This window comes from Chanodichthys erythropterus, chromosome 18, assembly GCF_024489055.1.
Source record: "Chanodichthys erythropterus isolate Z2021 chromosome 18, ASM2448905v1, whole genome shotgun sequence".
Classification (NCBI taxonomy): Eukaryota; Metazoa; Chordata; class Actinopteri; order Cypriniformes; family Xenocyprididae; genus Chanodichthys; species Chanodichthys erythropterus.
Window position 1 is genome coordinate 25751562 of NC_090238.1, and position 25627 is coordinate 25777188.

At 36.1% G+C, this 25627-nt stretch overlaps 3 protein-coding genes across 15 annotated transcripts in view; 1 reads left to right on the top strand and 2 right to left on the bottom strand.

Annotated features, from left to right (window-relative positions):
- Positions 1 to 19211, bottom strand: part of strn3 (striatin, calmodulin binding protein 3) — a 28516-nt gene extending 9305 nt beyond the window's left edge. The window contains exons 1-10 of one of the 2 annotated variants that reach the window (XM_067366820.1): positions 18229 to 19211; positions 8797 to 8900; positions 8555 to 8628; positions 8071 to 8152; positions 7739 to 7915; positions 6113 to 6251; positions 5857 to 5998; positions 1756 to 1892; positions 1256 to 1431; positions 1037 to 1084 (exon numbers count right to left, since the gene is read on the bottom strand). In XM_067366820.1, coding sequence (XP_067222921.1) covers positions 1037 to 1084; positions 1256 to 1431; positions 1756 to 1892; positions 5857 to 5998; positions 6113 to 6251; positions 7739 to 7915; positions 8071 to 8152; positions 8555 to 8628; positions 8797 to 8900; positions 18229 to 18489 — 1340 coding nt within the window. In that variant the 5' untranslated portion in view covers positions 18490 to 19211. Of the gene's footprint in view, positions 1 to 1036; positions 1085 to 1255; positions 1432 to 1755; positions 1893 to 5856; positions 5999 to 6112; positions 6252 to 7738; positions 7916 to 8070; positions 8153 to 8554; positions 8629 to 8796; positions 8901 to 17397; positions 17528 to 18228 lie in introns of those variants that run through there. The other variant, XM_067366821.1, reaches the window with a different exon arrangement.
- Positions 17696 to 21828, top strand: ap4s1 (adaptor related protein complex 4 subunit sigma 1). The gene is made up of 6 exons (XM_067366823.1): positions 17696 to 17870; positions 20124 to 20285; positions 20654 to 20740; positions 20854 to 20922; positions 21024 to 21035; positions 21544 to 21828. The coding sequence occupies exons 2-6, from the start codon at positions 20148 to 20150 to the stop codon at positions 21670 to 21672; spliced, it is 435 nt and encodes a 144-aa protein (XP_067222924.1). The 5' UTR covers positions 17696 to 17870; positions 20124 to 20147; the 3' UTR covers positions 21673 to 21828.
- A 122-nt stretch (positions 21829 to 21950) lies between these two features.
- hectd1 (HECT domain containing 1) overlaps positions 21951 to 25627 on the bottom strand; it is a 33200-nt gene continuing 29523 nt past the window's right edge. For 11 of the 12 annotated variants that reach the window (XM_067366817.1, XM_067366807.1, XM_067366818.1 and 8 more), the window contains 5 exons: positions 25490 to 25568; positions 24963 to 25056; positions 24607 to 24757; positions 23090 to 23234; positions 21951 to 22954 (listed from right to left, as the gene is read on the bottom strand). In XM_067366817.1, coding sequence (XP_067222918.1) covers positions 22817 to 22954; positions 23090 to 23234; positions 24607 to 24757; positions 24963 to 25056; positions 25490 to 25568 — 607 coding nt within the window. In that variant the 3' untranslated portion in view covers positions 21951 to 22816. The remainder of the gene's footprint in view (positions 22955 to 23089; positions 23235 to 24606; positions 24758 to 24962; positions 25057 to 25489; positions 25569 to 25627) is intronic. The other variant, XM_067366819.1, reaches the window with a different exon arrangement.

The window sequence follows — 25627 nt, forward strand, 5'->3', positions numbered from 1 at the left end:
GTGGGTGTATGTGTGTGAAGAATTGGAAGCAAGCAGAATCCGGGTGTTTCTAAAGCACACTCAGCATCATCGCGCATCTGAATAAAAACTAAGCTCAGAATTGATTCTGAAATTCTCAGAATCGATCCAGAATCGTTGGAGAGAGAATCGCGATGCATCGTTTTTTCTCCCACCCTGCTGGCGACCAACAACGAACTTTTGCTTGTACAACTCTTGTGTAACTGTGTATGTTCATCATCTTCGCTTTATTTTTTGCAATGCATTATTTTGCTTTAGCTAAGATAAAGAGACATCCACTCTTGCATTGCATGTTTGTGCAATGAAAGGAGGGGGGGGGGTGTTTAGGTTGATTTCAAATATCAACAGTGTTTCCTCAGAAATCGCTTACTAAACCTTTAAATGTGCCAATTAAAAAGGTCACTACCTCATGAACAGCACCATGCTGACATCACACTACCAGCCCGGTCATACAATGACCAACTACTACTATTACTAACCATAATGAGGACAAATGCTAGGACTTCAAGCACTCACTTAACCACTGACAATAGACTGATCATGGTGTAATGCAGCAGCCAGCTGTGTTCCGCCAACAACACATGAAAAATCATTAGGACTGAATCCAAAAATGTCCTTTTTATAGATGTGTGTACTATGACAGCAAAAACTCACTAACAAAAACAGCTCTGGTAAGAAATGTCAGAAATTAATAAGCATCCACACCAGTAGGTGTCAGTATTGAGTATAAGAGCACTGGGACAAATAAAGGCAAGTGAAATGTAAACAATCATACTGAATGCACCTCTGAATAGCTAACATCACTGTGCTCATGCTGTGGACTCTGGAATAGTGGAAACACATTCTCTGGAGTAATGAATCATGCCAACCATCTTATGAATGGGCTTGGCAGAGGCCAGGTGAACACCACCTTTCTGAATGCATACGGCTGTAGAAATGCCTACATGCACAGTATCATCCATACTGTCACAAAAATTGACCCTACAACTGAAATCAATGTAATGAAATTAATACTTACATATGCCCTCTAAATGTGTATATGGGCTCCACATCAAAAGAGGCACTTCTGCAAAGCAAAATCAAACTTTGTTTAGATGTTTGTTTGGAACATTAATGGGGGAAACACAACATGGAGAAAAAAAAAAAAAAAAAAAAAATCAATGTGCTTCTTCAGGAACAATTTGTAAGATCAAAACTAGGACATCCCTTTTCTTGGAAAGCCACAGTGAGAACTTACTTTTTGGCAGGAACTGTCTTCTGGAGGTTCCACAGTTTGAGGGTGTGGTCTTCTGAGACTGTGACCAACACCGGTTCCACAGGATGGAAGGCCAGGGCCCGCACTCCATCAAAGTGGCTTCGCAGGGTATATTTGGGATTCCATGTCTTCCTGAACGCATCCTTATTGGCTGGCAGCTAAAAATAGAGGGAGGGGGAGGGGCCGTTGCGGAGGCACTTTAACAACTGTGAAATGAAACCTGGAAATTGCAGGTCGAATGACTGAGGCATTAGGATAGTTGTCCTATCTGAGCACGCAGCAAACCACACTGGCTTGGACAAGTAACCTTTATACAGAAAGGCCTGTTTTTATATAACCGTTAACTGTTGATTAACATAATACATACTGCATTTAAAAATTGAGCAGGGAAAAGTTAATTTTTTAAAGTAGAGTTTATTATTTATTAATGCCAGAATAGAGTATTATTAAAGCAGGAGCAGTCTGTCACACTGGGTACTTACATCATAGCTGTATTCAGCCTCGTCATTGGACACAGTCAGATCTGCGAGGTCTCCCAGGCCCAGCACACTTTCCAACATGTCATCAGAGCCCATGATAAAGGACTTGCCCCCACCAGGCGTGAATGGCAGAGGCTCAGCTAAGAATAGGAAAGAGAAGAGAAGGGCCCAGTAAACAAGGTGCCACACCTTGGAGTGAAAAACAGGGCTTAAGCTATGCCGTAGACTTTTTTGCAAACATAAACATACACCAGCAGTTGAACACCACCACAACAACTTGTGTGGTGTTAAAACAAGATCATTGGTGATGACTTTTCTCCTTGGCATTGTGTCAACATACACCTGAATGTTCTAGACCAGATAACTGCAAAAACTTCTGATTTTATAGAGTTGGTCCTGCTTGCTGCTGATCAATTGATCAAAGGCATTTGATTAGCAGCATATGACTGCTAATCAAATGCTAATCAAATTTTAATTTTCATAAAATTAAGGCTGAACCACTGCAGTCATGTCAACTGTTTTAACAATGTCTTTAGTACCTTTCTGGACCTTGACAGTGGTGGTTAAATTGCTGTCTTTGGATACGAATATACCTCTTGGATTTAATCAAAAATATCTTAATTTGTGTTCTGAAGATGAACGAAGGTCTTACAGTAAAGTATGGGATAATTTTCATTTTTGGGTGAACTAACCTTTTAAAAATAATTCCTATGGAAGCAGTATGGGTGTACTTAGTTTGTTACACATGGCTTCTCCATGTTTTTGGAGAAGGCCTAGTTTTTGTCAAATAAACCATGTTGTTGTTCATCTGAGGTTGTATTTAATTAATAAAGTCATCTGGCTTTTAGCAGGTCATAAAATTGTTCTGATATGTAAAACCATAGAATTCAAAAGGGGGTACTTTCTTTTTCACATGACTGTATATGTATATATATATATACTGTATAAATAATGTTTGGGTATAATATGTCAGTTTACTTTATTTTGCTATCTTCACTTATATAAATGAACTATAGTGTCCTGCACCCACTAGTAAAAATATCAAATTTTTTTGTAACTATAATGCATTATAAATCATAATATGTAAGCGCACACATATTTTTTATTTATGCAGGGCTCAAAAATAAATGTGCTTATGGTTTCCTACAGTCTAATTTTTAACTGCCCTGCCAACATTTTCACCAGCCCAACCACAAATTAACATTTCTTTTTATGCAATTGATAATATTAGTTAGAAATAAAAAATAATAACGTACCACATTTATGGTAATAAATATCTTCATTTAAGGGTGACACACACATACTTAAACTTCTTTACCAAAAATACATGTCCTATTTATGGTGACATTTACATAATCCTTAGTTTAGAAGTGGGTCGGAACAGACAGAAGAGAGTAAGACAAAAAGAGGCTGAGAAAAAGAAAGCAGAAGGGTGTGGGACGGATGTAATGGGCTGATGTGTTTGACCCAGCTGGCTTTGGTCAGAGCAGTAAGAGAATCTCCTGTGCTGGAAGCTGTCAGGAATGCTGATACAGCAACTGGCCTAATTAAGATTCTACCGCAGGGCCAGCGTGTGCCACAAGGCACATACGTAGGACACACACGCACATGCAGGCACACACTGAAAGAATAGTTCACTCAAAAAAAAACAAAAAATTATAATAATAATTCTCATTTTTAACACCCTCATATAGTGATTTTCTTTTGTAAAAAGAAAAGAAAAAGAAAAAAAAAAAACTACATCCTAATGTCTGAACAGCTTATCTCCATGTATCAAAAGTGGATGGTGATTTTTACTAATGAAGTACCATCTCTTGTGCACTACATTCCTAGTCTTCTGGACTCATATGGCAGCTTTGTGTAAGCAACAGACTTAAAGGGTTAGTTCACCCAACAAATGAAAATTCTGTCAACATTTACACAGCCTCATTTAGTTCCATTTAGTAGACTTTTGTTCCTCTTCGAAACACAAAGGAAGATATTTTAATGAAATCTGAGAGATTTCTGTCACTCCATTGCAACTACCAATTTGATACTTCAAAAAGTTCATAAAGAAATTGTAAAACTAATCCATAATCCATAATTGAGTGGTTTAGGGTTTGGAATGACATTCATTGTTGGATGAACTAATCCTTTAAGTCATTATTCATGTGTAGATTTTAGGGGCATAACAATATATCAAGTCACAGTACATTGCAATACAAAAATGCAACAATATGCATCATGGATAGTGACAATATGTATTGTGCATAGTTCACCTAAAATAAAAATTACTGTGTGAGAAAAAAAGTTTACGTTTAAGTTTAAGTGTCAGTACTACATTAAACTACTCTATGTAATGTTGAATATAATGTATAATGAAGCAATGGGGGATTATTTGTGGGTCCTGATAATGCCAAATGTCTTGTGTTACCAGTAAAAAGTGGCCTACATTATTTTAAATATATCTAGTCAGTGACAGAGTGCAAGTATATTCATCATGTTTTTATTTTGGTGTCACCATTGTCCTGTGCATTGGGTTACCAGCACCAAGTCCAAGCCTATTCATTCCCACCCCCAATGTAATACCAAATTTAGCATTTTAATCAAAAGTTCATTTTCTGTTATCCTTTTACCATATGTCTTGGAGTACCGCAATAATATTGTATTGCAAGTTCAGTATCGTGATATGTATCCAATCGTGACATGAGGGAGATATTGTGGCGATATTCAGTAATGCGATAAATCGCGATAATGAATATGCACGATATTGTAATCGTCGGCACTTCAGAATACCGTAAATAATAATTTATTACCAATTATTAATTTTTTATAAGGCAATTAAGAATACTTTACCCATCAATCGTATAAAATGCACAACACCGCTGTATTCTGCGCCAAAAGGACACGCGCTCAGATGTAAACAATCCCAACGTGCACGAGAAGCACATGGCGGAACCAGTGAAGGAGACGAGCTGAATGAAAGTGCGCGTTCACTCTCTGACAGCAGAGGGCGCTGATGGAACAGCAAGCGTGCAGCGGTTACCACGGAAACCGTGCAAACAAAGTAACTGCGCTAGTGAAGTTTTTAAAATGCTTCAAACAGCCATTCATTTTTTTGTAATCTCAGTGTTGTTTATCACAGCACCAAATACTGAATACTTAAAAAAGACTTAAAAGGATATTTAGGACAACATGCCCTAATGATTAGAAATGTTCTGATTATTTGTTATTGTTCAGTAAAACTTTGAAAACATACAGCTTCATTAGTTAACATGTTAATTCATTATCACTAAACTGACAATAAAAATACTTAAAGTATTAATTAATGTTAATTTCTTAGTTACTATTTAATAACATTACTAAAATCAAAATAACTTATTTAATGGACCTGAGATAAAACTAACAATGATCAGTTGTGTTTCTAAACTAACATTAACAAAAAATAACACTTTCTGTATCAAATGTAGCTATTGCTCAATCTTAGTTAATGCATTAAATAGAGTAAAGTGTTATCTGTTGTTCTTTATAGCCTAATTCTTTTGCATTTTAATCTGTTTGAAAATTTCAGTCAGAGTTGTTTTGTTTTATTACAAAAAGAGTTCTTAAACCTGTTAAACTATGACAAAAATGGTTTTGCAACTTAAAAAAAAATATTGTGATAATACCGTATACCGTGACAAAAGCTTCATCAATTAATCGTAACATGAAAATTTGATACCGTCACATGCCTAGATTTTCAAGCAGCAGAGCAAAATATCAGTGAATAACAAAAGTTCTGTTTCAGTATAAATCACCATTCACTTTGACTGTATGGAAAAGAGCTGTGTGGATATTCTGCCTAACATTTCTTTCTGTTTCATGGGATAAAAAAAACAAAAAAACACGGGGCTGGAAAAATAGCAAACAACAAAATGTTCTTGTTTGGGTGAACTAGTCCAGTAATTGCAGGCCTCATTTTAACCCTTAACAATAACAGTCATTAACAGTCAATAACCTGCAGTCATTACTCAATTGTCACACTCAAATCCTTTAAGAAACTCAAGAGATGTGCCCTATTTTCAAAATATTTAATGATAATAAAATTGATGTTGACTATTTGAGTTTGGCAAGCATTTTTTTTACCCCACTCTGTGCCGTCTCCTGAACTCCGAGCCTCTCCGGCACCTTCTCCATCCTCTGCATTCACCAAGAAGTCAAACTCCTTCAGTGCCTCCTCTGTGTCAGGGTCATCTGGCAAGTCAGAAGCCAAACCTTCATTTCCGACCTGGAAAAGAAGTCAAATTACAAATTGTTTTACACAAAAAAATCATATACTGAGAAAGATTACTTTGAGATCATTATATAACTCACTGCAATTACCACTAAAATTTCCACACACCTTAATTTTGTGTTTTTTTATTCTGCGTTTATCACTCCTGTCAGGCACGTCCTCCATTATGTCACCCTCATCATATTCCTCTTCATCACTATCGTCAGCATTTTCTAAAAAATTAAATGTCTCCAGAACCTCTGGATTCCTGTCAAACCAAACACATCTTGAGAAATAAAAAGCCGCTAAGAAAGAAATCTTTCTTTTAACAGTCAGAGGTGGGTAGTAATGAAGTACATTTACTTGAGTATTTTTTGGGAAAATGTGTACTTTTAAGAGTAGATTTAAATGTGGGTACTTTTACTTTAACTTGAGTACATTTCTAATGAAAAATCTGTACTTTTACTTCGCTCCGCTGGGCGTCATTCCTCTCATTACTTTATTTTCAAGCTGCAGCCCATAACTTTTTGGGGTTAAAAATTATCCAAAATCAATCGACCTAGGGAGCTAGGGAGCTGATTGGGATAGTCACGCAATGCTGATGTTGTTAACATTAACAATTTGAGAACAAAGTATAACAGTAATAATAATTTGCACGGTTTGGCATGATTCAGGCTAAGCGATCGTTAGATTTAATCATCATTGGCAGTGCCATTTATTGTAGACCTAATGCTTTTTTCCTCAGTTGGTCAGAACAAAAGTGGTAGAAATGTTACTTTCTTGTTCAGCTGATATTTTCCAGTGAAAATCTTATTTTGGTCATAGTTTCAAGACGTAGAATCTGTGATTCTGAAGTACAGCATCCACACCGGTGCGGTGACTGACAGCAAACATTAGATTAATCCGCGCTGACGAGCTGTGCCGAGGCACAATGCACGTAATGATAACTATTCCGCATATGATTGCAATTGCATGTTTCAAACAGAGATGGCGACAAAGAGGAAAAATGGCGGACTGCAGCTTTAATGCAATACTGCACGTTAAGAAATGCGTAGTTTATTCCAAGGGCGCTGTCTCTTTTTTCATGAACACATTCACAAACGAATCACACTTTTGAGTCGATTCGGTTCCAAGACTAGATCAAACAAGTTGGCAAAACTGCCTAAATTAGTTCGCGAATCAGTTTGAATGATTTGTTCAGTTACTGCACGCACTGAATCGTCTGAAGCGGTTTCTCACTCGGAGCGTTGGATGAAGTGACAGTGGACCTACAGTCAATTAAAAGCAAATCTGCAAATGCATCCTATTGTTTGCCAGCGATGAAGATCTTTACTAATTTAACTGCATATGCTATCTGTGAAAAATTCCACAGGTATCGATTTCATTTGATTTCAATTTATACAGCCAATAGCCGACATTTTACAACCAAACAGATTATTACGCCACGATAACACTACTAAAAAGTATGTAGCATTTCTTTCCTGTTTTTTGGACGTTTCTTAAAATATCTTATCTTATATGTTAAAAAGTAACTAGTAACAAGCTTCTTGAGTAGTTTTTTCATTGGATACTTTTTTTACTCTTACTCAAGTAACTATAAAAATTATTACTTTCACTTTTACTTTAAGTAAATATTTCTACAAATACTTGTACTTTTACTTGGGTACAGTTTTTGGATATTCTACCTACCTCTGTTAACAGTTAATATTAATCTACCAGTTGAATCGGCCCAAATAAATCAAGAGAAATCTGTACCTTTTCATGTCTTGTCCCTTTCTTTTGGCTGGAGACTCTCCTCCATTGAGAATTTGCTCTAGGTTCTTGGTTTCCACAGAACCGTTTTGCTCTGAGCCGGACAGCCCCAGTAACGACCGCACTCTTTGCGACCGAACGTCCAGTATTGTGTCCGTATAACCTACTTCCTGAAGATATCTTGAAAAGACAGATGTATAAAGACAGTCAGAATAGAGCTCATACATTCAGGTGATAGAAACTGGTGGCAATGAACTCTCTTAGAAAGACTAATACTATCACAACCACAGAGGAAGTGACATCCAGAAAAGCATAATGACTCAACGCTAACTTACTGTCTGAGAAGTTGCCTGCCCTGTTTCCACGTTAACTGGCTGTTCTGAGGTATAGCCGAGACCTCTGTATCTTTGGTATCTTCTTTAAGAAACAAAATAAAACCACATTAGTGAATCCTGAATAAAATATATACACTACTGTTCAAAAATTTGGGGGAATTTTTTTTTTTTTTTTTTTAATTCAGCCATACCTTTACAACATTATAAAACTTTCTATTCATCAAAGAATCCTAAAAAAAACTATCACGGTACCCATAAATTGTTTAGTAGCAAAACCATTTAACATTAATAATAAGAAATGTCTCTTGAGCACAGAATCGTATAAATTGCACTTTAAAAATCTATTCAAATAGACAAGTTTTTATTGAATTATAAAACTTTGAGCAAATAAATGCAGTCAATTCTTTTCCTTTTTTTACCAGCCCCAAAACTTTTGAATGATAGTTCATATACACATTTTCAAAAGTAGGTTGAATCCTCTTACCTGATTCAAAGCTAGGCATTTTTACTTCACCTTGATTTAGTTCTGTCCCATATTTTAATTTATGGTATTTTGCTCTGGTAATGGAAGAGAGAATCTTTGTTAAAATACAAAAAAATATATATATTTTTTATAAATACATTTACAAATTATATATTTTTTATCATTACGTTTAAAAAAAAGGATAAAGTAATAATACATTAAAAATAATTAATAAATAATAATAATAAAAAAACATTACAAACCTTTCTTGCTTTAATGCATATTCTAACATTTTTATTCTTCTAACAAGGTCATTCTTTAAATTTTCTTGACCCTTCCTTTCTCCTTGGAGGAACGCTATTCTGGCCTGGAAGACAAAAGAAGGTCATTAAGACATGTGACATAGGCTAAACTAGTGTTTATACATTTTAGCTGAGTTATCAGCTTGTGAATTGAATGTAATGAGCAACAAAGTCTTGGCACTGAAACAATATATTGATTAATAAATAGCGATGTCCTGCTGACATCACAAAACAAAGGAACATGTAACAAAACATATTTTTGTGAACGAATTGTGTGCAGGTCTTTTTAGTATCAGTGGAAACGATTGGCAAATCAGTCTGAATTGAACCCAGAACTTAAGTTTGGTTGGATGCGAGACGCCCTCTCTTGACCAAAAAAAAAAAAAAAAAAAAAGTACAGATCTCTTATTTCTAAAGAGGAACCAACACAAGGCCGCTGGCAGGCGACGGCCCAGAGGAACAGAGCTCTACAGAGCAGGTTAACATTAGCAAATGAGAGCAGCTGTGCAACTTGACCCCTCTTAAAGGCCAGGAAGTGAATGAGAGGAGGTAAGGGGAGGGGGTATTTATAGACAACCCAAACCCTCAACCTTCCTGGAGAAAGAGAGATCTTGCAGGCTCTCATGACAACTTTGTTTGTTTGGCAGGTAAACTAGAGGAGGACATCCAGTGCGGTTTTCGTAGTAACATGGAAGGTGAGGTCAGGTGGGCTTATCCTTTATAATTCGATGAGAAATATGTTCCTAAACTGCATGACAACAGAAAGAAACAGCGTTTAATAAGGACTGTTAAATTTCACTGCAAAAAAGAGACCAGTTTTGATTCTGACTTGTAAAACATAGCATAGCAAGCAGGACAGTGAGACACCAGTCCATTGATCGAGTCAACACTACCTTCACCTAATGTACTAAAACATAACTCAAATATCTGACAAGCAAGATACCTGACAAACATTGTGTAATACTTTTTAAACAGAAAAAGCTCTATTCGTGTTGTGACGACAAAAAACACAAGAACTTACATAATAACTAGTGCTGTCAATCAATTAAAAATGTAACTGAATTGAATGATAGGCCATTTTTATTATTATGCTGTGATGTTTAAATTCACTAAATTGATTTTTATTTTTAATTTAGATATAATACAGAATTTTAAGACCTTTATCTGCTATTGGCCATAACATAAATGTAACTTGAATTGTTCAAATGGCATGCATGTTCATTTTTATGGAATTTACATACAGGTTGGGGGCATAATTAAACATGTTAATTTTCACAAATTTATTCTAAACACATTACTCAACCAATAAAACTATCCTAAGAAAGATGTAAGATCAAAAGAAGTAAAAGCCAGTAAGAGAACACAGGCCAGCTGGGCTGGTTGCTGAAAAAAAAAAAAAAAGTCATTACACCATTGGATGAAGCTTTCACACAAGACAGCTGTCTGTACTTGTCTTCAGACTATGGACATTTTGGAACGAGACTGACACATAGAGGCCTGCAAAAAAACACACCATGGCCTACTCAAAAGCACGCCATGTATACGACCCTGTAACTCTGAACCACAGGCTCATACACAACAACATATATAACTTAGTAACTATAGAATTTCTGCAGAAAGTTCTTGAGAAGAACAGTCCAAGCGTCAGGCAGAAGTGTGCTTTCACAATCCACCCCCATGTTCACAGCGCTGGAATCAATGTGTGAGGTCACTCCATTGAGACGCCTCACAGGCAGTCGGGGGAAACATAGTGAGATCACTGGCCAAAACTAGAGCCTTACAAAGGAGCAAGCTGCAGCACATGGGGCAAGAATAGCCTCAGCGACGCATGGCACATTCCAACATACAGTTGTCAGATTAAATAGTTAACAGCACAGATTATTACAAGCAAATCACGATTTTTCCCTAAGACAGGAATAACCTGTCGTCTTTGATATAAACGGGTGATAAAGACAGATGTTCTTATGAAAGCTGCTTGACTACTGGATTTTGTTTTAAAGGTGCCATCGAACGTTTTTTTACAAGATGTGATATAAGTCTAAGGTGTCCCCTGAATGTGTCTGTGAAGTTTCAGCTCAAAATATCCCATAGATTTTTTTTTATTAATTTTTTTAACTGCCTATTTTAGGGCATCATTAACTATGCACCGATTCAGGGCTGCTGGCCCTTTAAATCTCATGCTCCCTGCCAATCGAGCTCACGACTCTATAATACAGTGCATTTACAAAGTTCACACAGCTAATATAACCCTCAAATGGATCTTTACAAGACGTCATGTATGCTGCATGCATGCTTCGGGTCATGTGAGTATAGTATTTATTTGGATGTTTACATTTGATTCTGAATGAGTTTGATAGTGCTTCGTGGCTAAAGCTAACATTACAAACTGTTGGAGAGATTTATAAAGAATGTGCATATGCAAATATTGGGGGCGTACACCCCGACTGTTACGTAACAGTCGGTATTATGTTGAGATTCGCCTGTTCTTTGGAGGTCTTTTAAACAAATGAGATTTATATAAGGAGGAGGAAACAATGGAGTTTGAAATCAATGTATGTCTTTTCCATGTACTGAACACTTGTTATTCCACTATGCCAAGGTAAATTCAATTTTTAATTCTAGAGCACCTTTAATTACTTACTGTACTGGAGGAAGATGTCACCTAAAAGCCCACTAAACAGAAAATTGACCCAAAGAATGCAAACTATGTAGTGCTATGAGAACATGGATTTAAGCATCCCCACACAGCAACACTGACTGATTGGTTTATCCAACCAATGGCAGACATGTAGTCAGGAAAACAATTTAATTTTGTGCTATTCCGTTGCAGCCTGACTTAAAGCTGAACAACTTCAATATCATGGAAATATCTTTTTTTTCTCAATATCTTTCATATACATATACTTCATCCCAAACTAATGTATGTACACTACTGTTCAAAAGTTTGGGGTTGGTAAGCTTTTTTACTCTTATGCTCACCAAGGCTGCATTTATTTGATCAGAAATACAGTAAAAACAGTAAATGTGAAATATTACTACAACTGAAAATGAGTTTTTTTCAGGACTTTTTGATGAATAGAAAGTACAAAAGAACAGCATTTATTTGAAAAGAAAATGACATTATGTCTTTACTGTCACTTTTGATCAATGTAATACATCCTTACTGAATAAAAGTACTAATTTCTTCATACTAACCCCAGACCTTCGAACTGTAGAGTAGTTAACCTATCAAGAAAATTAATTCCCTTTAAATTTGCAAATTGATCAGAGATACTCTCGAGCCTGTGATTGTGCTGAAAAGATGTTGTAATTATCTTTACAAAATCTCAAGAAACCAGCTGGCACAACAGATAAAAAAAAAAACTAATTGAAAAAGTCTTTGCTGACACTGCTGTTACTGCACAGTTGTTCACTTTATTGCCTAATTCAAATCCTCTGACAAAGGCAAGGCTCATTTAACTATTCAGTGTGTAAGCAAGTTATAGTATAATCAGACTTCTAAGTAAGAGCAAACAATCTGCAGCATAGTCATACTGGTAAAAGTTGCATGTCATTGACTGAGTAAAAGGTCACTATTTTTAAGCCTTGGTTTATTGCTTCCTCTTTTTGTTAATCAAATACTCACATTTTGCTAATTTGCAAAATGATTAAAATATCCAAAAATGTATGACAAACATGGTCAGAGCATTTCACAGCCGTGCAACAGAGCTGATCGGGAAAGTCTTCATGCGTACACTGCAGCCGAGAAACCTGATAAACAACAATCGAAATACTCACAAGGTACATACGATAATGACAGACTAAATAAAGGGTAACAAAAGGGGACCTTTCACATAATAGGACTGGTGGTAAATGTGTGGATATTCATTTTAACTCTACAATTGTTTCCTCAAAACATCCCCAACCTCCCAAAAAGGACCACATCATACTTAAGTTCTCTGAAAGTTAAAGGTGCCATCAAATTGAAAATTGAATTTACCTCTGCATAGTTGAATAACAAGAGTTCAGTACATGGAAATGACATACAGCAAGTCTCAAACCCCAATGTTTCCTCCTTCTTATATAAATCTCATTTGTTTAAAAGACCTCTGAAAAACAGGCGAATCTCAACATAACACCGACTGTTACGTAACAGTCGGGGTGTACGCCCCCAATATTTGCATATGCCAGCCCATGATCGAGGCATTACACAAGGGCAGCCAGTATTAACGTCTGGATGTGCACAGCTGAATCATCAGACTAGGTAAGCAAGCAAGGACAACAGCGAAAAATGGCAGATGGAGCAATAATAACTGACATGATCCATGATAACATGATATTTTTAGTGATTTGTAAATTGTCTTTCTAAATGTTTCGTTAGAATGTTACTAATGTACTGTTAAATGTGGTTAAAGTTACCATCGTTTCTTACTGTATTCATGGAGACAAGAGCCGTCGCTATTTTCATTATTAAACACTTGCAGTCTGTATAATTCATAAACATAACTTCATTCTTTATAAATCTCTCCATCAGTGTGTAATGTTAGCTTTAGCCACGGAGCACTATCAAACTAATTCAGAATCAAATGTAAACATCCAAATAAATACCATACTTTGTAAAGATCCATTTTGAGGGTTATATTAGCTGTGTGAACTTTGTTTATGCAGTGATAGAGTCGAGAGCTCGGGAGGGGGCGGAGAGCACGCGATTTAAAGGAGCCACAGCCTGAATCTGTGCATTTCTAATTATGCCTCAAAATAGGCAGTTAAAAAAATGTATTTAAAAAAATCTATGGGGTATTTTGAGCTCCAACTTCACAGACACATTCAGGAGACACCTTAGACTTATATTACATCTTGTAAAAAAACGTTCGATGGCACCTTTAACATCTTAAAACATTCCCATCACATCTAGTTAATCAGTCTTTTTGTAAAGTATAAGTTCACCACAAAGGACTTCAACAAACAAACATGCAGCTTGAAGCGATCACTTTACTACCTTGGTTCATCTCTGAAACGGGATACGTGCATTAAGATCTGAATTTTAATGAGCTGAGTCTGTATTACTAGAGCATTAGGCCTTTAGCAATTCACCTTAATAAGTTTTTAAGTTATGAGGTAACATCAACAGTATGAATGCAATCCATTACTTCTGAACTAACCTGACCTAAATTTTTTGGTAAATTAGTTTCACTGTCGCTCCTTAAGCAGTGCGAAGTGCTGGCAGGTAATACTAAGGAACACTGTTGTATTAAAACAGCATCGCTCATGTCAGCAGTGTGAGAGGATGGCTAGTACACATTTGGTCAGGAACAGCTGGCTGCTCACAGCCCCGAGCAACTCTCTGGTGCTTGCTGGAAATCTCTGTCACCTACCAGATTTAAAGATCGGCAGAACAGCATTTCAGCTGTGTGAACTGAACACAGACACTAAAAATACTCTGACTGCTGTGGGAGAAAAACAGCTGAATGAGGGGACCCTGTGGGTTTAATAATAGTACAATGGAAATATACTGGAAATGTTAATGGTACAATGTTTATATAAGTAAAATGTGTATTTAAACCAGACTGAATAGCACATTTAAAGCCAAACTTTATATTTCAGTTATAAATAAATAGTATGAAAGGGTATTTTTAAAAGTGTAAATATATGGTTAAAAAGTGCTTCATTAAAGCTGGATGCCACTACAATATGCCAATTCCAAAAGCTAAAACATTCTTCATAAACGATTATATAAGATTTAGCTGTGGTCATCAAATCTGACTGGTTAGGGTTAGGCTATGGGATGTCTTCTTTTTTTTTTTTTTTTTCTTTCTTTTTTTTTTATACCATTTGTCTGTGTGAAAATTCATTCCAGAGTGTGTGAGCAGTGCAAAGTGGAAGCAAAGTGACTATATTTTATTATATTAGTTGGTACAAAAGAAATATACAAAATAATTGGCTGATTTTTGTCTAAAACATAAGACATTTAATGTGAATTACTTATTTCAGTGTTATTATAATCTAAAACTACAACTATTAAAAATAATTTAATTATGAAATATGAAATAATGAAATAATGCTGAAATGAAATATAAATATCAGATGACAAACTGGAATGGAAATTAGAAATGTTGTTTTGCCGGCTAACTGAAATAAATAAGTTTAAAGTACTAAAATTACAAAAAAATTAAGCTAAATAGAAATACTAAAACAAACAAACGCTGATGACAAAAGTGCCTAACAAAATTATTAAAAAAACTTGAACAAACGATAAATGAAAATATAAAATAAAGGCCAATTCAAAACATTAATAAATACTAAAGTATATAAATAATAATAAAACAACAATTGTTTATTAAACTGCTTGGGGGAAAAAAGCTAAAAATGTGATTTATTACCTGTAACTGATTAATTATGATTGTGATTAGGGCTGGGCGATATATCGCATGTGATTGTCACGAGCATTTCGTCAGTAAAGCCGGTTCCCTGATTACCGCTAAATCGCCATCACCTGCTTTCAAATGGAGTGGCATTTAATAGACAGAGCCGTAGATTACTGACAAAATGCGCGTGACAATCGCATGCGATATATCGCCCAGCCCTAATTGTGAGCATAGACTGTTTAGTAATCATGATTTCTGTTAGAACTTTAAAAAAAAAAAAAAAAAAAAAAAAAAAAACTTACAGAAAGTTCCTGTAATACGACCCCAAGAACAGATATCTCACCATATGAAACGGATTGAGAATTACAGACATTCATGAAAGTTGCACTGATAAACATAAAACCTGCACTAACATTCTCTGATGGCTGGAGAGTTGCAATGAGCCACAACTCTGAAGATGATGCTACCATGACCTACAAACCCTGAGCTAACCCAGATAACTCTAATCAGGCCCATTCCTGATGTGACTGCTCAGGACATCTCTGCTAGCAGCTATGCCTACGAGGCCCGGCAAACTGACAGGAAGAGTTTCACATCAATTAGAGCCAGACAGTGTTAAATCAGGACTGAACCACTAACCATTACCATAATATTAGCCAAGTCTCCTATACGTACACAAGATGCCAAATGCACCTGATAAATGGACTCAATCATCTGCATGCACGACTGGAGAAATCAAAACTTGGCATATTTGGCAACATTTGATACGATTTAACTTGCAGCATTGTTTTGTTTGTGGTATGTTCCATATCACAGTGAAACATGGAATGTAGAGCTGATAAACCAGACCAACCCATTTTCTGAGAAGACCTGGATTGGTATGAGAGTGGGAGAGTACAAACTCACTTCCTCTGAATAATGAAAAGTGCCCATAAGGTTTAAGGTGGGAGTCATCCTGAAAGTATGTCACTGAACAAGTCTGTACAGGGGTGGTAAAAACTCCTTTGCCTCCTAAGGGAAGGCTGACTATGTTTACATAATGCAATGTCCTGCCACAGGCCTTCCAGCTCCTTTCCTCATTCACAAAAGCTAAACTGTCACCATTTAATATGGGTGGCTGGGAAAATTAGCGGTCACAACACACTTACGGTAATAATTTACCCCAAAATGAAGTTTCTGTCATCATTTACTCACCTTCATGTCATTCCAAACCTGTCTGAATTAGTGTTCAGTCACATTAACTAACTTTTAGTGAAATATCACAGGCAAAATGTCCATTGTCTATTGTAAAAAACAAACAAACAGTGTAAGCGATGTATGAAGCACAGCCCTTCGGACGTTTCAAAAATTATCTTTTATGTTTCACAAAAGAAAGTAAGCCACACAGGTTTGGAATGACATGAAGTTGAGACAATTTTCATTTTTGGGTGAACTATCCCTTTAAAAGGTGCTATAGGATGATCACGTAAACAATTGGCTGATGTTTTTAAGGCCCTACCTCGTGCACAGATGATGTATATTGATATTATTCCTTTCAGTGCACCTAATAAATAGTATTTTATCAGTTAGTAAAGACAGTTTCAAGTAATATTGCAAAAATGCATAAAACAAAACATCCTCTATAACACCTTTAAGAACAGCTGTTAAAAGGTATAGCCGTCAAAAAAAACTTGCAAACACAAAACTGGTCAAATGGTGTGTGTTGTATTATGCAAAACATGGTTACACTTTATATTAAGGTGTCATTGTTACACTGTAATTATATATTTAAGTACTGAGTAATATTAATAAACAACATGTACTTACTATAGGGTTACGGTTTGGTTGATGGTTATTTGCACGTAATTATGCATAATTACTATGGTAAGTACATGTAACATATGTAACAAGGACACTGTAAAATAAAGTGTTACCCAAAACAAAACACAGTGCTACTGCCCTGCTAAATATCTTTTTTTTCCTCCATACAGTGAAGGTGAGCCTATTTATGCCCAACAACTGTTTGTGTGTCAGACGTACAGGTTTGGATAAAACACATGACAAATATGATGGTGGTATACATTTATATAAAAATAATGACACTTTCAGCTATATAAATAATGTGAATGATTCATCAGAAATAAGTTTGCTAATCAGATAGGGCGCGAGACTAAGTGCTCACAGCATTCTTAAAGGGATAGTTCACCCAAAATTGAACTTTATGTCATTATTTACTCACCCTCACGTTGTTCCAAACATGTAACTTTCTTTCTTGTGTGAAATATAAATGGATTTGTTAGTCATAATGTAAGTAACTCGCAGTCACCATTCACTTCCAATGCACCGCTTTCCATACAGTAAACGTGAAAGGTGACTGTCACTGTCATTCTGCCCAACATCTCCTTTTTGTGGGGACTATGACGTTAAGTCTCGGAAACAAACAGAAAGAAAGGGCGTCTTTTACCTCTTATTGTTTTAAAAGAACGGATATTGTGTGTTAGAAAAGTCTGTACATTACACCAGGGTGTGAAAGTGAGCGGTAGTAGGATGGATCAATAAAAGAAGCAACCCATACGGACGCCATATTGACCAAAACAAAATGGCAGAACAAGAGAATAGTTGACAAAGTCTGCTGGCTTTCATTGACAGATGCTTTCTCGTGACACGATAAATCCAGAACAACGACTATTAGATCTGCTCCTGTGTTCGTGGGTAAGATAATCTAACTCGATCGTATTTGGTGTCGCGGAATAACGCTAATACAACGATGTCATGTTAGCTTAGCTTAGCTCAGCCCATCCACACTACGATACATACTAGATCGCTGTATTAAAATACGAGCGTACTAAATGTTCTGTCTCGCATACTTATAGAGTGCAAACAGATTCGTTTATTATAATGAAACTGTTCCAGATTAGTGCAAATGGGGCGCACAGGAAGCTCGCGAGATCTGTAGTAAATTGCTTACTAAATCAATGTTAAGTCTTCAATTAAAGCAGCCGTTCTGATGGCGATCAATGTCCCGACTTGGGATAACTAACTAGTGTGTCATCAAATCCACGGTCTGTACCTGGAGTTCGGCCCTCTCCACTTCCCAATGCGCCCTTTCCATCTCGAAACGGGCCCATTCGTGCTGGATGTAGTGTAAAATCCCCGGGATTGTGTACTGCTGGGGCCTGGGCATCTCCTCTTGTTGTTGTTGAACCATAGGCGCTCCTCCAGCGCTGGCGATCTGGGGATTAATGCTGTTGTTGCCCTGCTGCGGTGCGGGCTGCTGCTGTCTCTGGGCGGCCATTCCTCCTCCTCCTCCTCCGCCGGGCTGTTCATCCATGTTTAAAAATAGGAAAGTCCTGCTAGAAGTCGCCGATTGTTTCCCCTCAACCCTCCCTTCTTTACCGTTCGTGTAGCGATGCGACGTCGCCCTGCCCCCCACGAAATAGGCTGGCACCTGAACGGCTGTTGTGGATTTCGTGTCAGCGCACGGATTTGCCGGCCGCCATTAGTCCGATCCCTGGATGTGAGTCTCCTACTGCGGGGGTGAGTGAGTGAGAGAGGACTGGCGCGCGCGCTGCATGATGGGACGCGTTCACCCAACCCTGCGCTGTCTCAATCCGAATACAGACTGACGGGCGGATACTGCGCATGCGTAGACGGCGGTGTGGAATGACAGGCTCTGTACCTGACGGTGTGAAAATGTGACGTTGAAAAATAGCTATAAATACATAAAGTCAGGCAGAGATAAGTAAAATTCAAAATGGCTTCAATTGATTTTTTTTCTTGTTTTGGCTAATTTTAAACATTTTACATTTTCCCTGACAAAAAAATAATCGGGAACCTAATTAAAATAAGTACATTAACATTAATTCTACATGGAGCAGGTCGCCCCCTCATGGACGCTGCCATCTTGGCGTCACATGACCGGCTCTATTCCTCCTCTTTCCGTTAAAGGATTAGTTCACTTTCAAATTAAAATTTCCTGATAATTTACTAACCACCATGTCATCAAAGATGTTCATGTCTTTCTTTCTTCAGTCGAAAAGAAATTAAGGTTTTTGATGAAAACATTCCAGGATTTTTCTCCATATAGTGGACTTCAGTGGAGCCCAAACAGTTGAAGGTCAAAATGACAGTTTCAGTGCAGCTTCAAAACGTTCTACACGATCCCAGACAAGGAATAAGATCATTTTCTTAAAAAAAAAAAATTCAAAATCATTTTCTTAAAAAAAAAATAAATAAAAATATATATATATATATATTTTTAAGTTTTAACAATAAATGCTACTCTTGAACTGGTGCTCTTCTTCTTCTTCTTCTTCTCTATTTGAATTCCAGCAGTGTAGACACTGCTAAGTGTATTACTGCCCTCCACAGGTCAAAGATAGAACTAATTGTTATATACTTGCATTAGCAAATGCAGTGATGAGTATGGGATTTTGCAATTGTGATAAAACGTAGTGAAGCATGGTATACCGAATCAAGGCATGTTACAATAGAAGAGGCTGCATACATGTATAATACATCACCATAATCAAGCACAGATAGAAAGGTAGCTTCTACAAGTCTTAAAAGTAAAATTAGATTTATTTCTAAAATAAAAGCCAAGCTTCAGTTTGAGTTTCCTGATTAGATTAGCAATATGTACATTAAACAAAAGCTTATCATCAATCTATATGCCCAAGTACTTATAAAAGGTACTCTTTCAATAACTTTACCATCAGATGTAAATATACTAAAATTATCAAGTACTTGTGCCTGAGCTTTTGAAAAAAACCATAAACTTTGTTTTCTGTCAATTTAAAACTAATTTGAAACTAACCAGAGCATCTTCCAATGACTGAAATGATTTGATGTTTTACAAATATTTAGCAATATTACAAATATTTGATCATATTTAGAATTTTACAATAACTTATAATTAAAATGCCCTCCCAGTTGTTTGCTAATGATGTATTTTCTTCTTTCTAGAGGTGGTCACTCTTCTGAATTACTATGATCAAGTTCCTACTCATGGTCAACAAACAGGGGCAGACTCGCCTATCTAAGTATTATGAACAAGTGGAGCTTGGGAAGAGAGCAGCTCTTGAAGCTGACGTGGTTAGGGGATGTCTTGCCCGGAGGAAGGAAGAGGTCAGTCATGTTTCCCTTTTACTTTCAATTTAATGGTAAAGCACACAACTTTTTTTTTATTTTTTAGATCATAGCCATTGTTTGTGGTGCAAAATATTATGAATACGATAAGACAACTAAACAGACATACAAATATAACTGACCCTCAGAGTAATTTTAGTGATAAAGGACAGAAATTTCAAACAGTGTACATGTTATATAAAGCATTACTATATGAAACATATATTTGCATCTACGCATTATTTATCAGATTTTAAGTCTGTATGGTGTTGTCTTGAGTTTTATTTTACTTTTATAAACTGGCCATTAAAATTTCTCAAACTTATTATTAGCTTAAATTAGCTTTTGAACCAATTCTTTTTTCTCAGTGTTCATTTGTGGAGTATAAGGACTACAAACTGGTCTATCGTCAGTACGCAGCTCTTTTCATTGTTGTTGGCATCACTGAAAATGAGGTTAGTTATTCACATTATTGGTTAAATTTTCTAATTACTTAAATTGAGAATCAGTATTTCTTTACAGCTTTTTAAAGTTTGTGATTTATAGTCCTTGGCCCTCTTTCCCACAGAATGAACTGTCAATCTATGAGCTTGTGCACAACTTTGTAGAGGTATTAGACAAGTATTTCAGTCGTGTGGTAAGTACTGATATTTTGATAAAGGCACATTTCCTGTCTATAAATTTCCTGAGAAAAGATGTTTTTCAAACTTTACTGGATTTGTTTTCTTTTCTTGACAGAGTGAGCTGGATGTATCCTTTACATATTGGGTATTATTGACCAAATATGGCTGACATTGTTCTTTGCTGGCGTCATGGACCCTTTTCAGACTGTGATGATGCATATTTTCTAGTTATCAACATCGCAAATCTAATAAAGTTATTAATGTTTTCATTTAAAATTTTTAAAAAATTTTTAAAATACATTTATAATGCTATACTTTGGCAGTAAATTACAAAAAAAAAAAAAAAAAAAACACTGCTGTACGGGTGTTTCTAATACAGCAGTTGGAGTGATGACAAATGTACATTATTCTCACTTCTGACTGCTGTAATCAATCACTCAATATTTTTTCCCTCTTTTGGAAAGTCATGGAAACACCACTTGTGCTATTGGAGCAAACGGGAATACAAAAAATCTCGTTCACCGAGATTTTAACGGACTTTAACTTTTGAGAACCCCGGAAATGTGAAAAGGGTCCATTGTGTCTTAGATACATGTGTTTATATGAGTGTTCCATTCCTTAATGACAAAAACCAGATCATGTTCAATTTAGATAAAGTACACATTATACTAGATGAAATGATCATCAACGGACACATTGTGGAGACGAATAAGAATCGAATACTGGCACCACTACTAGCCCTGGACAAGATGGCTGAAAGCTGATCCAATGCAAATGAGTTCTCAATATTCCGTTACAAATTTAAATAAATGCATTTCTTACTAATTTAAACCTTGTGTTCATCTTCCATTCTTCCACAAAGTTTTAGAACATCATTGCAATGTGGTCTGTAATAATCCCAATGCATTGTCAAAGAGGTCTAAAAGTTCCTCTTAAAAAAGGAACTGTAAGAATATCCCCTGGTCTAAAGACAACGAAATGTAAATCACGTTCAGAAACAATTTTTTTTTGTCAGTTGATCATCAGAGTGAAAAAGCAGACATGACAGTGTTGATACTTTGCAAACATTTTAATGATTATTTTTGGAGCATACACATTTGAAAATATTTGTTTACTTCAAACTGCAACTTGAGTTAAATAAATGTTTATAATATACAAAGAAAATACAAGGGAAAGCACAGCTTGCTTTTTGCTTTGTCTCTTTTTTAAATGTGCCTTGCACACAGAACCAGTGTTTCTGTATCTATAGCTTTATTGTAAAATTACACAAATGCACTCAGGGACTCTGATCCTTTAGCAGGGAAATGAACAGTTGAAAACATACTCAACACAGTAACGGAAGCAAAAAAAGAAAAGAAAGAAAAAGCATGTGCATGATTGTATGCAGACAGATTAAGTAAGACAAATGAAAGAAAAAAAAAATCCTAATATTTCAACAATGCAGGCACTAGTAAAACTTAAAACCTGTTAAGGAAATGCCCAAACACTCTATAGTTAGCTCTACAGAAGCAGGTGTGCTTGTGTCCAGGGTCTGACGCTGCGGCTGCAGGTGGTGATGTTTGAGTCTGAAAAAGATGATCTATGCCAAAATTTACACTGGACCTGGAGTAATGACAGTAAACACAGTAGGTGAGGAGAGACTACCCTGGCTGCCAGCGGCTCAAGCCCTTAAAGCAGTAGAGTGACCTGGGAAAGGCCATGTGTAGCAGTCAGTGGAGGAGGAGACCCTAATCAGTTTCAGGCGCTAGTGGAGCTGCGATGGGACTGTTTTTCCTGTGTATTTGGGTATATGTTGGGTGCTTGGGGGGGAGGGGGGGTATTTCATCAGAGCACAGCTTTATTTTCTGCAACAAAACACAACAGGCTTCACCAGTATGGGAGTTGGTCAATGATGTAGGGAGAGCATGCTCAATTGAGGTGGAAGCCCTTCTCCATAGTGGCAGCGAGGAGGCGCTCTCTCATGATCTCTTCGGAGGAATATTCCGGCAACTTCAAGTAGTGCACACACGTGTTAACTGAAGGATAGCTGGCATCTGTCGCATCAACCTAGAAGGAGAAAAGACAACAACGGGCATGAAAAGATTTTTTTTTAGTTAATTGTTTTAATGTCTGTTAAATTAATGGCGAAAAAAAGAAAAAAAGAAAATTAAAAAAGAAAAAAAGAAAAGTGAGCTTATATACCTTCCGGACTATTGTGAGACGTGGATGGAGGTTGGCCAGTCCACCAGGGGGCAGAGTTGAGCAGCCTGTAGTGAACTGGAGGAAGGCCTTCCTTTCATCAGATGACATTCCACATAGCACTCGCACAAAGCGCAGGAAACCAGGACTGCAATACAATTAAGTCATCAGTGTGATATATGTATACTGTCTGAAATGTGACTAATCAAGTTATTTCATTTATTTTATATTAAAATATATAAACTGAACCTTTATTCCAAACATGACCATGTTTTTGAAAAGTCTATTGAGGCTAAAAGGCTATTGAGCATCTAATATTTTATATATGCCACAGTTTCCACAAAAATATATAGCAGCACAACTGTTTTCAACATTAATAAGAAATGTTTCTTGAGCACCATATTATATTATATTATATTATATTATATTATATTATATATGGTGTTCAAGAAACATTTCTTATTAATGTTGAAAACAGTTGTGCTGCTATATATTTTTGTGGAAACTGTGGTACATTTGTGGATTCTTTGATGAACAAAGTTAAAAAAGAACAGCATTTATTCAAATTGGAATAGATTTTTTTTCTAACATTGTAAATGTCTTTACTGGCACTTTTGCCCAATTTAACCGTATGGTGCTCCTTGCATGGCAGTCGAAAATTAGTTGTTTTTTTTTATTTCAATTAAATTAATCATATTTTAGTTTGATAATGTTTTTATTTAATATGTTGTATTTTTAGGGGATTTTAAGGAACTAAATATTTATACAGCAGTTATAATCGATTCATTACCTGTGAACCACTTTGTGAACAGACCTGAAAATTAAATTTCCAACTTAAGCTTGAATGCTTTGAAGCACAGATTTAATTTTTTAAAGAAGGCACTTGGCGGATTGTTGCTGTAGTGAAAAAAGTTTAAAGTGAACAGTGTTATAGAAGTCTAAGTTTATTGCTATGAAAAATGCACAAAAATATTTTAAATTTTTTAATGAAAATGTATATTTTCCAAAACATTTTACTCTAAACCTGTGAGAAAAATCAAAGCCATAAATCTAAACAAGTTGTGTTCCAAATTTGAAGTTGACATCTCAAAAAAAAAAAAAAAAAAAAAGCTTCCAGCTTCCATTTCCGCAGTACCAAAACAGTCCCACTAGATGAAATTAGTTTCTCATTCATTTCCAACGCAATGAGTACAAGTGTGATTGTTTTTTCAGGACCATTTATCCTTTTCGAATCATGTCCATGATTTTTTTTATTCACATAGCAAGTGCCAAAACCTTTACCATGTTTCACACCATTTCGATGATTTTTTTTTTTTTGAACAGTAGTGTAGTGTTTATTCAAGATATGATTACTGAATTTGAATTGAATTTTAGTAACAATATATTTACAAGCCCCATATCTTCAACATGTTTTACTATATTAAAAAAAAAAAAAAAAAAAAAAAAAATCAAAGACCTATCCAAGGTGAATGCCATCATAAAATGTAGAGCAATAGAAAATAAATAAAAATAGCATCTACCTGTCCCGTGTGTAGCCAAGTTTAGGTTCTGTGTAGTTAACGATGTCTTCAGCGGTCCAGGATGGAGACTGGTTGCCACACAAGATCATTTGCACCTCTTTATGACTAAATGAGCTGAGTTTCTCCATAGGGAATACTCTGTTAAAACCCTCTGTACCAAAACACAGACATTTCACACTTAACACCATATTTGTAACTGACATGAATAATGTAGTAATGAATATAATTCATAATATACTGATATCTGAACAGCCATGTTACATGTACTTCTATGCTTTTGTACACACTAAGTGTAGCTTGAGTGGATTCAAAGGGCAAGGCATGGGAGTATTTGAATCCTGCCAATCCTGTCATACCTCTAAAGGCCTCCATTTGCTTCTGGATTCCTGTGTGCATGCAGAAGTCAAACATGAGCTCTACATACTCCTCAGCGTTGTCCATGGTGACCATCTGATGAAAGGACAGCAGAATTATTAGCATTTATATCTTATTCTATACAAGACGACACCCGAAACAATGCATTACATAATTAAATGTAGATTAATTCTTACAATCATTTACAATTGCTTTTCAACTATTTACATTCCAAGATGGGCATTTTGACAATTTTAAGTGCCAGTTTTCGCAAGCTGTTTGTGAGGCAGCTGTCATTCAAGCATTCTGGGACTACCCAAAAAGGTAGTGTAATTTTATCTAGATGGCAACAGGAAGTATTGGTATTAAGGGTGATGTAGCACTGCTATATGTGCAAATATATGTACAAATAATGCATTGACATAACTACAAATACACAAAACAATCAAAATCACAAAGTATGATTTCATTTATTGCAGAGAGGCACACTGTATAACAGTACACTGCATGTCTGGAAAATGTGACATACCTCATCCTCTCCATTGGACTTCAAGTCTACTGATGAGAAGCCGTGTACTTTGGATGATGGACAGAACTGGAAATTTAATCTAATAAATAAAACAAAGAAATTTAAAAGAGCAACAAATAAATATGTAAATAAAACAAT

Bases quoted from the DNA above. Each gene is read 5' to 3' on its own strand.
- ap4s1 (XM_067366823.1), top strand. From the start codon at position 20,148: ATGATCAAGTTCCTACTCATGGTCAACAAACAGGGGCAGACTCGCCTA. The intron at 20,286-20,653 runs GTCAGTCATGTT...CTTTTTTCTCAG, and splicing joins TTGCCCGGAGGAAGGAAGAG to TGTTCATTTGTGGAGTATAA. The intron at 20,741-20,853 runs GTTAGTTATTCA...TCTTTCCCACAG, and splicing joins TTGGCATCACTGAAAATGAG to AATGAACTGTCAATCTATGA.